This window comes from Garra rufa, chromosome 3, assembly GCF_049309525.1.
Source record: "Garra rufa chromosome 3, GarRuf1.0, whole genome shotgun sequence".
NCBI classification, from domain to species: domain Eukaryota; kingdom Metazoa; phylum Chordata; class Actinopteri; order Cypriniformes; family Cyprinidae; genus Garra; species Garra rufa.
Window position 1 is genome coordinate 61,096,992 of NC_133363.1, and position 14,566 is coordinate 61,111,557.

General features: G+C 30.6%; 1 protein-coding gene across 1 annotated transcript; it reads left to right on the forward strand.

Moving 5' to 3' along the window:
- Positions 1–607: 607 nt before the first annotated feature.
- Positions 608–14,396, forward strand: LOC141331692 (protein inturned-like). The gene is made up of 7 exons (XM_073836727.1): positions 608–665; positions 3,168–3,386; positions 5,112–5,645; positions 10,142–10,236; positions 10,513–10,702; positions 12,425–12,564; positions 14,186–14,396. Exons 1-7 carry the CDS (start codon positions 621–623, stop codon positions 14,295–14,297), a joined length of 1,335 nt encoding a protein of 444 aa, XP_073692828.1. The 5' UTR covers positions 608–620; the 3' UTR covers positions 14,298–14,396.
- Positions 14,397–14,566: the final 170 nt, after the last annotated feature.

Consider the following 14,566-nt stretch of genomic DNA (forward strand, 5'->3'; position numbering starts at 1 on the left):
TGTGTGTGTGTGTGTGTATATATATATATATATATATATATATAATACATTAATAGTACACAAATAATAATAAAATAACACTGTTGTGGTGCACACAATGTAAATGCAAGGTACATTTAAATGCAAATGTTATATTGTATAGAATATTTTATATTATAGAAAAAAAAATTGTCTTAAAATACAGTTTGAAGGACATTCAGTTTTTTTATGTGCATGTGTGTAGAAAGATCATTTTGGATGCTGGTTGCAGTTTTACTGTATTAGTCTGATATGGCCAATGGTTCATTTATTATCTCTCAGATTGTATTTAGATTATTCTGTGAAATCTGTATGGAAACACTTTTAAAGGCCTTTATAACAATTTCAACATGAAGAACTGTATAGATATATTAAAAAAAAATAGTAGTAATAATAATAATAAACTAATACAAATGAGAAAAACACAACAAAATGACTACAACTTAACTAAAAACTAAAATTAAATTTAAAGCTAAAATAAAACTGAAAATATAAAAAATAAAATGTAAGTACAAATATTCATAAAAAATATAATAGTATACCAGTGACACTAAAGTAACACTGTCTGTTCTCTCATTGGTCAGTCTGAGGATTTCTACGGCATGAGGCGACTGTATGTCATTTTGGGCTCCTGTCTGTTTTACAAGGTGAGTGTTGAATCTCCTGAAGCCACATGTTATCATGTTAACATTCATTGTGAATCAAGCAGCATCACATCATGTTCCTGTAGAAAGCACTACACGCCTGCTGTCAGTGAGCCATTGAAATTCAAACATGCTTGTAAATGGAGTCTCGTTCAGGTTTAATCGTTGAAATGAATCTGACAGAAGGGCGACGTGCTGTTTCTTGTGAATGCAGCTGTCAGCTGATGAGACTCTTTTAATTATGAATGATGATGTGAAGAGGATTGATTAGTAAAGTCTCCATCTGTTACTCCTTAAAGGGAAACCTCACCCAAAAATGAAAATTGTGTCATCGCTTACTCACCCTGAAGTGATTCCAAACCTCTTTAATTTTCTTTCAGATGTTGAACACAAAAGAAGATATAATATTCTCAAGAATGTTGGTAACTAAACAGTTGACTGTAGCCATTTATTTCAATAGCTATCAGCATATCAGTTGCTAATGTCAACTGTTTGGTTACCAATATTCAAATATGATAAACTTATATAATTAGACTTTATAACTTGCAGTTGTGAATTTATGTCTCATAATTCTGAGAAAAGAAGTCAGAATTAGGATATAAAACTCAAATGCAAGAAAAAATTGCCAGATATAAAGTTGAAATTTTGAGGAAAAAAAGTTAATTGCTAAGAAGTCAGAATTGCAAGATGTGAAGTTGCAATTGCAAAAAAAGTCATAGTTGCAAGAGAAAAGTCAAAATTGTAAGATATAAAATTGCAACTGTGAGAAAAAAAGTCATAATTGTGGAAGAAAAAAGTCATCATTCTGAGATATGAACTTGCAATTATGAGAAAAAAAGTCATAATTGTGGAAGAAAAAAGTCAGAATTGTGAGATGTCATAGTTGCAAGATAAAATTCAAAATTGTAAGATATAAACAATTACAAGAAAAAATTACGAGAAAAATCTGAATTGCAAGGAAAATAGTCAGAATTGTGAGATAAAGATATGCAATTATGATTAAAAAGTCATAATTGCAAACAAAATGACAATTTGTGAGATATAAAGTCGCAATTACGAGAAAGTCATAATTGAGACAAAAGTCTGAATTGTGAGATAAACTTGCAATTACAAGAAAAAAGTCAGAATTGCGAGAAAAAAAGTCAGAATTCTATGATATGAGCAATTATGAGAAAAAAGTGATAATTGTGAAAAAAGAGTCAGAATTTGCAAGATATAAAATTGCAATTGCAAGAAAAAATTTAAAATTGTGAGAAAAAGACAAAATTGTAAGAAAAGTTGCAATTGCAAAATAAAAGTCATAGTTGTGAGAAAAATAGTAAAAATTGTGAGATATATAATTGCAATTACGAAAAAATTAAGAATTGCAAGATATAAACACATAATTACAAGAAAAATTTGAAAAATTACATAGGATATATAAATCGCGATCCTGAAACAAGTCGTAATTGTGAGATACAAACTCGCAATTATGAGGAAAAAGGTCAGAACTGCAAGAAACTTGCAATTGTGAAAAGTCATAGGTGCGAGATACAAACTCCCAATTACAAGAAAGTCATAATTGTCAGTAAAAAAGTCTAAATTGTGAGCTATAAACTTGAAATTACAAGAAATTCATAATTGTGAGAAAAAAAGTCTGAATTGTGAGAATATAAACTTACAATTACGAGAAAAAAAAGTCTAATTTTGTAAGAAAAAAGTTAGAATTGTTAGATTTAAACTTGCATTTACGAGAAAAAAGTCATAATTGGGAGAAAAAAAGTAAAAATTGTGAGATATATATATACTTGCAATTATGAAAAAAATAAGAATTCGTAATTAAACTTGTAAATACGAGAAAAAAGTCATAATTATGAGAAAAAGTCTGAATTCCGATATATAAATCGCAATTCTAAAAAGTGTGAATTGTGAGATATAAAATTGCAAGATATAAATGTAAAATTGCAAAGTCATAGTTGCAACAAAAAAGTCAAAATTGTTAGATATAAAGTTGCAATTACGAAAAAAATAAGAATTGCAAAATATAAACTCGGAATTCTGAGAAAAAGTCCTATTTGCGAGAAGAAGAAAAAAATTTGTGAGATAAAGTTGCAATTCCGAAGAAAATTTATAATTGTGATATAAACTCGCAATTCAGAGAAAAAGACGTAATTGCGACATATAATAAATATATAAATTTGCAATAGCAAGAAAAAGTAAACTGCTAAAAAGTCAGAATTGTATCTCGCAATTCTGACTTTGTGACATGCAGTTGCAACTTTATATCACCCAATTCTGACTTTGTAACTTGCAATTCTGAGAAAAAAAATCTTGACATGTAAACTTGCAGTTGTGCGCAAGTATGACAGAAATGTGAGATAAAAAGTCACAATTACTTTTTTTTTTTTTTTTTAAGTATTCAGTGTCAGAAATGGACTTCCATAGTTATCAATGTTTATTGTCACACTCATTTTGATCTACTAAAGGTCAGGAATTGAGATCAGTATTTGTCTGTCTATCTGTCAGGGATATCTGATAGCGAACCACCTGCCTAAAGAAGACCTTCTAGACGTGTGTTTGTACTGTCAGCATTACTGTCTGCTGCCGCTGGTGTCTGAGCAGCGTGTGGGGCAGCTGGTGGTGTGGAGGGAGGTGTTTCCACAGAGAAGAACACAGAACAACACCTCCTCACATCCTGGATACTGCGAACCACACGGACGGCACTTCCTGCTCATAGTGGGCCTGGTGAGACATGCTGTTCTAAATCTGAAATAAAATGTTTCAAGTAGGGATGCACGATATTTATCGGACAGATATGGGTAAAAATTACCTCATTTTTATTGCTCCGATAAATAAATGAAACCCGATCCGATAAAGTACTCTTGCTGGTAAAATCAGTCAATCAGTTTGGTTTGTCTGAGATTCATCTGCTTTCCGAGTGCAAGTGACTGCAGCTGTAAACTGCAGTGACTCTCGGACTTTGTCGCGTTTAATACGTCATCATCTGTCGTCATCATCGCCTTCACCGGTCTGGAAGTTTTTCTCGGTGGCAGAGGAGGACGATGCTATTGCTATTTGCAACACATGTTTAGCAAGGATTCCGAGAGGAGGTGAAAAGCCGTCAAGTTTTAACACAACAAATCTTATATCTCACTTCAGAGGTCGTCATCGCGGTGAATCTGTTTTAGGGGCCGTTCACATGTCACGCCTAAAAACGCGTGGAAAACGTTAGGCGCGCTGCTTTCTCTTTCTTTCCAAACCGCTCTGTAGCCTGCTCTGCTGTGGCGTCTGCCGTTGCTAAGCAGCCACGACCTGCGCTCTCCATAAAGACGTGGTAGTTTCAGCAAAGGATAAATGGATTTTCAGCAGTAAAAATCGCTTGCAGTAGCTCTGTTATTACATTTATTTAAAAATGTTTATTCCTGTATAGCTTTTATAAGCTGTTTCTCCACATTGGCAGTGCTTTCAATGTTATTAAGGGAAAGGGTGAAGCTGATTGGTTGGTTCATGTCACATGACCCGCGGTGCACTTGCAGCATTCTGAAAAGTTGAGATGTTTGTATCTCGATTCTGATGTTTTATTCCCCGCCTTGTACGATTTGGTTGCTGCACACATTCATAATATGATCAATTAGAATGGATTACACATAAGCTTTAACAGACATTTGGACATCTGACGTTACTCCATGATGCACTTTTAAATTTTTCCAGGTTGACAAAATGTCGAAGCATTTTATTTATTTAGAATTGTGGTGCCTTACACAAAAAATAAAAACATTTTTGAAGAGTCAGGACTGATGTTTGCTATGATTGTTAGACCCAGAAATATAATGTACATTTCATTAGTTTATCTTAGATTTTGTATTCTCCTGGGTGCACAAAATTATCATATGTGACCCTGGACCACAAAACCAGTCATAAGGTTAAATTTTACAAAACTGAGATGTATATATCATATGAAAGCTCAATAAATAAGCTTTCTGTTGATGTATGGTTTGTTAGGATAGGACAATATTTGGCCGAGATACGTCTATTTGAAAATCAGGAATCTGAGGGTGCAAAAAAATCAAAATACTGAGAAAATCACCTTTAAAGTTGTCCAAATTAAGTTCTTAACAATGCATTTTTGTACATTTTGATATATTTACAGTAGGAATTTTTACAAAAAATCTTGATGGAACATGATCTTTACTTAATTTCCTAATGATTTTTGGCATAAAAGAAAAATCTATAATTTTGACCCATGCAATGTATTTTTGGCTATTGCTACAAATATACCCCAGCGACTTAAGACTGGTTTTGTGGTCCAGGGTCACACATAATAATATGAACGTATTGGGTATCGGCATCGGCCACAAGAAGGACTTAATTATCGGTATCGTTAAATAATTCATATCGTGCATCCCTAGGTTCAAGGTTTCCACAAAAATATGAAGCATCACAGCTGTTATTCCTTAATGATGTTTCCAGAGGCATTTCATGCAGTGTGTGTTGCTGGAGGCCGCTGGTTGTGCGTCACCCGCTCTGGGATCTCCCGGTCCTGACTGCGTCTATGTGGATCAGGTCAAAGCCACGCTCCTTCAGCTGGAGAGTCTGGATGCTGCTATTGAGGAGCGGCTCTCGGCTCCGCCCACTCCCTGCCTCTCCTGTGCTGATTGGTTCCTTCCTGCCGGGGGGCGGGACCGACTAGACGGCATCGGCAGCTCGCCGATTCTCAACCGTCTGACGGCAGCCATCAAACCCCCGTCGCCGGGCGGAATTGGGCGGAGTCTTTTTGGCGAGGCGGGGTCGGCGGGTCTGAGAGGACGGAGGCCGAGTCCACAGAGGAGTCTGTCTGATAGCGGCAGCGAGGGTCACGCCGACGGGACACCTTCCTTTATTTCAGGTCTGAGTCCTCATGCCACACCGGACGCAGTGCGCCGGACGCCCTCTAGTGGCACACGCAGAGACTCCCTCGGGTCAGGAGGGTCAGACGGCAGCTTGGGCAGCGCAGGATTTTTCAAGGTGTTTCTATATTTTTATATGTATATTTTTATTATTTTATAAATATATTTATTATTTAAATAATTAATTTGAATATTATTTAAAGTTAAAATAATGTCACAGCTGAGGTTCAATTCAGTGGGAATATTTAAAAAATTATTTCATGCAGATATTATTATAGTGTATTTTTGCATTTTTTAGTTTTACATCACAGTTGAAGTTTAATTCAATATAATTTAATATATTTATTAATGCAGATATGATTTTTTTGTAAAATTATAGTGTATTATTTAAATTAAAAAGCTAATTTTTAATGGTAGTATTTATTGTACTGAAATGAATTAATGCTGAATTTCTTTAAGTATATGTGTGTATTTATATTTTTATACCTTTATTACTTAAATTATAGAGTTATTTTATTACTTCACAGTTGAAGTTTAATTGTAGGAATAGTTCATGGTAGTATTTATTGTACTGAAATGTATATGTATTGATGTAGAATTTTATAGCATTTATTTTAGTATATTTTTTAAATGATAAAGGTAATTTTACTTCATAATTGTAGTTTAATTGTAGAATATTTCATGGTAGTATTTGTCGTACTGAAAATGATTTTATTCCGATTTTATAAATATATTTATTAAAGCAGATATGATTTATTGTAAATATTATAGTGTATTATTTAAATTAAAAAGCACATTTTTCATGGTAGTATTTATTGTACTGAAATTAATTAATGCAAAATTTTTGTAAGTATATGTATGTATTTATATTTTTATACCATATATTATAATATATAATTTAAATTATTTTATTACTTCACAGTTGAAGTTCAATTGTAGGAATAGTTCATGGTAGTATTTATTGTACTGAAATTAATTAATGCAAAATTTTTGTAAGTATATGTATGTATTTATATTTTTATACCATTGAAGTTCAATTGTAGGAATAGTTCATGGTAGTATTTATTGTGCTAAAATAAATTTATGCAGATTTTTTAAATATATATGTATTTATGTAGAATTATATAGCATTTATTTTAGTATTTTTTTTAAATTATAAAGTTAATTTTACTTCATAATTGTAGTTTAATTGTATAATATTCCATGGTAATATATATCATACTGAAAATTTATTTTTTCAGATTTTCTAAATATTTATTTATGCAGATATTTATGTATTTACTGTACTGAAATTAATTAATGCAGTTTTTTTTAAATATATGTATTTATGCAGATTTTCTACCATATATGTTCATATATTATTTGAATTATAGCGTTAATTTCATTTATCATATATATCATATACTCTACAATTACTGATTAGTTTATTACCAAATAAAACAATAACATATGATTATTTTTTTATATATATACTATTAAATATAAAATATATTATTATTTTATCACCAAATTACAAATAAGTGCAACCAGTTTATATTATATTTAAACATTTACATCTGTTTAAATAAATTAGTCCTTATTTTAAAATCAAAGCATAAAGTGTTTAATATAACAGTTTATTAATTAAAGGTGAATTGTGTAATTTCTGCACCTGAATTACAAAAATAGTGATTGGATTCAAACATTTATTAAACACTTACTTTATCTTTCATTGTTCCAACTAAAGTCTAACTTCCAGATCAAAAAATTGCCTCAGCTTCTGTACAAAGTGCTGACATAAAACACTTGCTTTGTACTTTCCCGTAACAACTTTCAGAAAAACAGGAGTGACATATAAGTAATATTATTTGATTTTTCCAACAGCGAGACGTCAGAGCGTATATATCAGTGCTGCGTATGAATTATGATCGTGCCGTCTGTTATTGAGCACATCCTCTGAGTATCTGCCAGAACGTCGTCTAATATAGTAGCATCAGGAACTGCCGTTATAAATCACGTCCATCTGAATTCAGCTGACGGCAGGTAATTTACACAAGCGATGTCCTGGATGAACCTTTCAGGCTCATAAATTCTCATAGAGAGAGACAAGCTTAAGCAAACGCATGGAAACTAGCTTTCATCACATTTATGGAGTCAGTCCTCCAGACTGAAGGTCAGAGCAGCAGACAGTAGCAGAAAGAGAACATTTATACAACCAAGTCACATAAAGGTCAGCACCAAATATATTGCTATAAAACCAGGCTAGTGCTGCTTTATCTTCAGTTTCATTATTGATTTTATTTGCAAGTTTAGGCCTTCGCTTTTTACATGAGCTTCATTTATTAGTGGAACAAAACGAGAACAACCAAAGATATATTGTTATAAAACAATATATAATATATAACACTTTTACAGGCTGTTTTGTCTTCAGTTTCTTGATTTATTTTATTTAATTTTATTTTATTTTGTTTAGGGTTTTTCTTTTATGTTCAAAATTTAAATGCACTTCAATAACACTTCAGTAATATTTTGTATAATGTAAACCAATATATTTTTTATTGTATTTTATTTTTTATTTATTTTAATTTGTTTCATTTGAAGTCTAGGCCTTTTCTTTTATATTTTCTTTTCTTTTCTTTTCTTTTCTTTTTTATTTCATTAGGGGTTTTCTTTTACTTTCCAGCACAATCTGTAATCTAATAATTATATATTTTTTTGTATTTGTTTATTTTGTTTTATTTAATGTTTTTTTAATATATATTTATTCATTTATTGTTCATTGGGCCTTTCTAGGCCTTTTGTTTTATATTCTGGATTTAAATAACACTTGTTCAATAAGACTCAAAAATATTTTATAGTCCAGCACAAACTGAAATCCTATTTTATTTTATTTCATTTTATTTTATTTTATTTTTTTCTTTGGACGTCTAGGCATTTTCTTTTATATCCTGTATTTAAATGCACTTCAATAACAATAACACTTTGATAAGTATTTTATAGTCCAGCATAAACTGAACTCATTTTATTTTATTTTTTTACATTAGAAATTTAGGCTTTTTCTTTTATATTCTGGATTTAAAGTCACTTTAATAACAATAACACTTTCATAATTATTTTATAGTCCAGCACAAACTGAAATCCTTTTATTTTATTTATTTTATTTAGTTTTTTATTTTATTTTATTTTATTTTTATCAGCATAAACTGTAATCCAGTCATTTTATTTTATTTTATTTTATTTTATTTGTGTTTTTCTTTTCCATTCCAGCACAATCTGTAATCCACTTTCATAATTATTTTATAGTCCAGCACAAACTTAAATCCTTTTATTTTTTTATTTTTTTTATTTAGTTTTTTATTTTATTTTATTTTATTTTATCAGCATAAACTGTAATCCAGTCATTTTATTTTATTTTATTTTATTTATTTTATTTTATTTTAATTTATTTTATTTTATTTTATTTTATTTTATTTTATTTTATTTTATTTTATTTTATTTTATTTTATTTTATTTGTGTTTTTCTTTTCCATTCCAGCACAATCTGTAATCCACTTTCATAATTATTTTATAGTCCAGCACAAACTTAAATCCTTTTATTTTTTTATTTTTTTTATTTAGTTTTTTATTTTATTTTATTTTATTTTATCAGCATAAACTGTAATCCAGTCATTTTATTTTATTTTATTTTATTTTATTTATTTTATTTTATTTTATTTTATTTTATTTTATTTTAATTTATTTTATTTTATTTTATTTTATTTTATTTTATTTTATTTGTGTTTTTCTTTTCCATTCCAGCACAATCTGTAATCCACTTTCATAATTATTTTATAGTCCAGCACAAACTTAAATCCTTTTATTTTTTTATTTTTTTTATTTAGTTTTTTATTTTATTTTATTTTTATCAGCATAAACTGTAATCCAGTCATTTTATTTTATTTTATTTTATTTTATTTTATTTTATTTTATTTTATTTTATTTATTTTATTTTATTTTATTTTATTTTATTTTATTTTATTTTAATTTATTTTATTTTATTTTATTTTATTTTATTTTATTTTATTTTATTTTATTTTATTTTATTTTATTTTATTTTATTTGTGTTTTTCTTTTCCATTCCAGCACAATCTGTAATCCACTTTCATAATTATTTTATAGTCCAGCACAAACTTAAATCCTTTTATTTTTTTATTTTTTTATTTAGTTTTTTATTTTATTTTATTTTTATCAGCATAAACTGTAATCCAGTCATTTTATTTTATTTTATTTTATTTTATTTTATTTTATTTTATTTGTGTTTTTCTTTTCCATTCCAGCACAATCTGTAATCCACTTTCATAATTATTTTATAGTCCAGCACAAACTTAATTCCTTTTATTTTATTTTATTTTGTGTTTTTCTTTACATTCCAGCACAATCTGCAATCCAATTTTTTTTTTTTTTTTTTTTTTATGTGTAATCCAATTATTTTATTTTATTTGTTTTTTTATTTATTGAAGTTTAGGCTTTTTTACACCCTGTATTTAAATGCACTTTAGTTAAAATAACACTTTAGTCCCATTTTATATACTCCAGCACAAACTGTGATTTTAATATAAATTAATATTTTCTTGTCTTTTGTGTGTTTTCTATCAGATTCCCAGGTTAAAGCACCCAAACCCTTTCTATCTGGGCTCATTGAGGAAGAGTCTGACTGACAGGGAAACCGAGGAGATGCACAACGTCCTCAAGTGAGTCCATCTTTGAACTCATTTGGACTCATTTTATAATACTTTTATGGTGTTTTTCACCTTTTGTGTTCCATGGAAGAAAAGTGTCATTCAGCCTTATCACAGGTCTGCTGTAATTCACTATAAATGTCTAAATGACTCCTCAGTCATCAGGAACAGATTGAGTGGTTTGACCTCATGTCATGTGAGTGCAGTTCAGATGATCACAGTTATCGTGTGTGTGTGTGTGTGTGTGTGTGTGTGTGTGTGTGTGTGTGTGTGTGTGTGTGTTAACAGGCTGACGGCGGGCGCTGAGAACACGCTGTTCCATTATGTGCTGATGGAGACGGTGCAGGGCATCTTCATCGCTCCCACACACAGAGAGATGAATCATCTGAGCGGCTCCATCCACCCACAGCTCATACACAACTTCTACCACTGCTGTCTGTCCATACGACAGGCCTTCCAGCAGAGCCTCCCCTCACGGGTAACACACACTGACACTGATACATGATAGATCATATTAAATTGTTATAATATTTCACAATTTTTACTATTTTTACCTAATTTTAAATTCAATTAAGGGGAGACACTGCAGGCAGCAACACTTTTTTTCATGCACCTGTCAAGTTTGAGGCTTTTTGGTGTTTCGTAAAGTGTTTTTTCAGTCTAGTGGAAAGAAAACATTCAAAAGACACTTTTAAGTGTGTCTTTTATAGCACTTGTGTCAATTGATTTCAATTACAATACATATTTTTAAAGGCTGTTTTCTCAAAAACTGCTTTAGTAGCACTTACACACACCAAACTTTACATTTTTATTCCTAACTATATCCTGAATGTTTTTACAGAGGGATTTGTTCATATATCATTTGCTTGATTTTATACATCTTATTCCCCCCAAAAATTTAAAAAATCAATTGTTTTCTGTCTGTTCTAAGTATTTTTTTTTAATTACAAAATGAGATGCCAAAAATTCCTTTTGTAAAAACATTTGACTCTAATATGTCAAATAAAATAAACAAGAGTTTTGAAACTGACTTCACCCAGTGTTTAGATTTTTGTACTAGAAATGCATGCAAATTAGTGCATATTTACTTAAACAATGCTTCATTTGCATATTGAAAGCTTACATTTTAGAAAACTTGTAATACAAAAAATGTTTGCAATTAACAATGTAATCAATCAACTGAGTAAGTAAGGTGAAAACTATTAGTTTTTTTTTTTTTTTTACCCTATTCACCTGCAGTGTCTCGCCTTAATGCAGCCTTGGTGAGCATTAGAAACGTCTTTGAAAAACATTAAATCTTACTGACTGCAAACTGTTGAATCATAGTGTATACTAGTTTATACAAGTCCTTAATGAATTAAAAGTGATATACAGTATTATATCCAACATTTATGTGTGTTATGCTTTGTATGCATGGATTGAAATACTAGTAAAGTTGCTCCAAATCTATTAATCTATTTATTTATTTCAAATTAGATGGCAGTAGAAAGCTAGATATAGTCTGAAATACTTGATTGTAAAATGGGTTATTTTACAATGTATAATTTGCATTTATAAATATATAGTCACATATTTTTGATATCATTTTGAATACATTTAACTAATTAAACAATTTAAGAATGTTTGTTTATTTGTCCATTTAAAAAAAAAAGAAGAAGAAATTGGTCATTTTTACAGTAAAATCTTCCATTTTATCCTCCATATTGTTTTGCTCATAGATGATATTCAAGACACTTTAAGCTTGATGATTGTAGACTGCGAATTACTTTAATTAGAAGTAGTAATACTAAAAATATCTAGTATTTTTTTTCTGCAAAAAAATAATAAATAAATATTGAGAAAATCACCTTTAAAGTTGTCTAAATGAAGTTCTTAGCAATGCATATTACTAATCAAAAATCAAGTTTTGATATATTTATGGTAGGAAATTTACAAAATATCTTCATGGAACATGATCTTTACTCAATATCCAAATGATTTTTGGCATAAATGAAAAATTGTTCATTTTGACCCATACAATGTATTTTTGGCTATTGATACAAATATACCCGTGCTGCTTAAGACTGCTTTTGTAGTTCAGGGTCACAAATAAAATTAATCATATTTAATTGATAAATTAACATAGGTATCACTGCTAATAATTTCTCTGCTATAGTAATATTGTCACAGTTTTAGCATCTGGTGTGTAAATGTGTTTCAGGATCGCAGAGGAACGGAGCGTCCACAGAGCACTCGAGGTTTGGGTCCGGTCAAAGAACATGGAGTTTTGTTTCAGTGCAAACCAGAAAACTGGACCGATCAGAAGAAACCAGCGCCCACTATGACCTACTGGGTTATAGGGTACGTGTTTGACAGCTGTGTTTACAGTAATAAACTCATCAAATCCCATCATTAAGCTCTTACCCCTTGTGTTCACATGCACCATTTTTCCATTACAATGTCAATCCTGTGAATGTCAAAAACGCTCCTATCATGCACCTGCCTTTAAATGCAAAACATATATGGGACGCTGGACCACAAAACCAGTCATATGGGTCGATTTTTTGAAATTGAGATTTGTACATAATCTGAAAGGATATGGATATGACGATATTTGTCTGAGATACAACTATTTAAAAAAATCTGAAATCTGAGGGTGCAAAAAAATCTAAATATTGAGGAAATCACCTTTAAAGTTGTCCAAATGAAGTTCTTAGCAATGCATATTACTAATCAAAAATTAACTTTTGACATATTTACAGTAGGAAATTTACAAAATAACTGTAATAAAATAATAATGGAACTTGATGTTTACTTATTATCCTCATGATTTTTGGCATAAAAGAAAAATGGATAATTTTGACCCATACAATGTATTGTTGGCTATTGCTTCAAATATACTGCCCTCCAAAGGCAAAGTGCAGTAACTACGCCAACACTGAAACTGAGAAAAATGCCTTTAAAGTTTTTACACAAGCTAGTCAAACATGTTGACACTCTTGTTACTCTGAACAAATTAATTGAACCAGGGGAAAAAATGAACCAGGAGACTTTGCCACAAGACAAAACAGTTGTCACAAAGTCCATTTTAAGCCTTAACTCAATTTTGACCAAATGCGTAGTTACTGCACTTTGCCTTTGGAGGGCAGTATACCTGTGCTACTTAAGGGAAGACACTGCAGGCAAAAACACAGTGTTTTCATGCACCTGTCAGGTTTGAGATTTTGGGCTTTTTGGTTTTTCATGAAGTGTTTTTTAAAGACTAGTTAAGAAAACACCCAAAAGACACTGTTAACTGTTTCTTTTATAGCACTTAATCTATTTGTGTCAATAGATTTCAATTACAATCCATATTTTTAAAGGCCGTTTTCTCAAAATGAGTTTTTTCTCCTACACTGAGCCATAAATCTCCACTTCAGTAGCACTTATGCACATCAAACTTTACATTTTTATTCCTGTCTATATTCTGAAGGTTTTTACAGAGGGATTTATTCATGTATAATTAGTTTGATTTTATAGATTTTTCCCCTAAAATGTTTAAAAACTACATTGTTTTCTGTCTGTTTTTTTTTCTGAATTATGGAGTGACAATATGAGATACCCAAAATCCCCACTGTAAAAACATTTGACTCTTAATGTGTCAAAACATTTAAACAAGAAACTGACTTCATCCAGTGTTTAGACTTCTGTACTAGAATTGTATGCAAATCAGCGCATGTTTCATTAAATAATGGATCATTTGCATATTTAAACCTAACATTTAAGAAAACCCGTAATACAAAAAATGTTTACAATTGTCAATGTAATCAATCGAGTAATTAAGGTGATAGCTATTAGTTAATTTTTTACCCTATTCACCTGCAGTGTCTCGCCTTAAGACTTTTGTGGTTCAGGGTCACCTATTATCTTAGTTATGTGAGAGGCCAACATGCATACATCAGGAAAACATCAAAGCATATTTTTCCTCTGATTTGCATTCCAGGCGAATGCTTCTGGAACCCGTTCCTCAAGAGTTTTATGTGTGCTTCCATGACTCCGTGGCTGAAGTTCCTGTGGAAATGGCCTTCCGGCTGTCATTCGGCTTGGCTGTGTAGCACTATAACCCGAGACAGCAGTGTTTAACAGCAGGCTTTTTAGGAGGTAAATCCACTCTAGACTGGACAGAAAACTACTGGTTCATGCTTAAAGGAAGAGGTCAGCCAAAAATGAAAATTCGTTGAAAATGTACTCACCCTTAAGCAAGATATATATGAGTTTGTTTCATCAGATTTGTAAAAATGCAGCATTGCATCACTTGCTCACCAATGGATCCTCTGTAGTGAATGGGTGCCGTCAGAATGAGAGTCCAAACAGCTGATAAAAA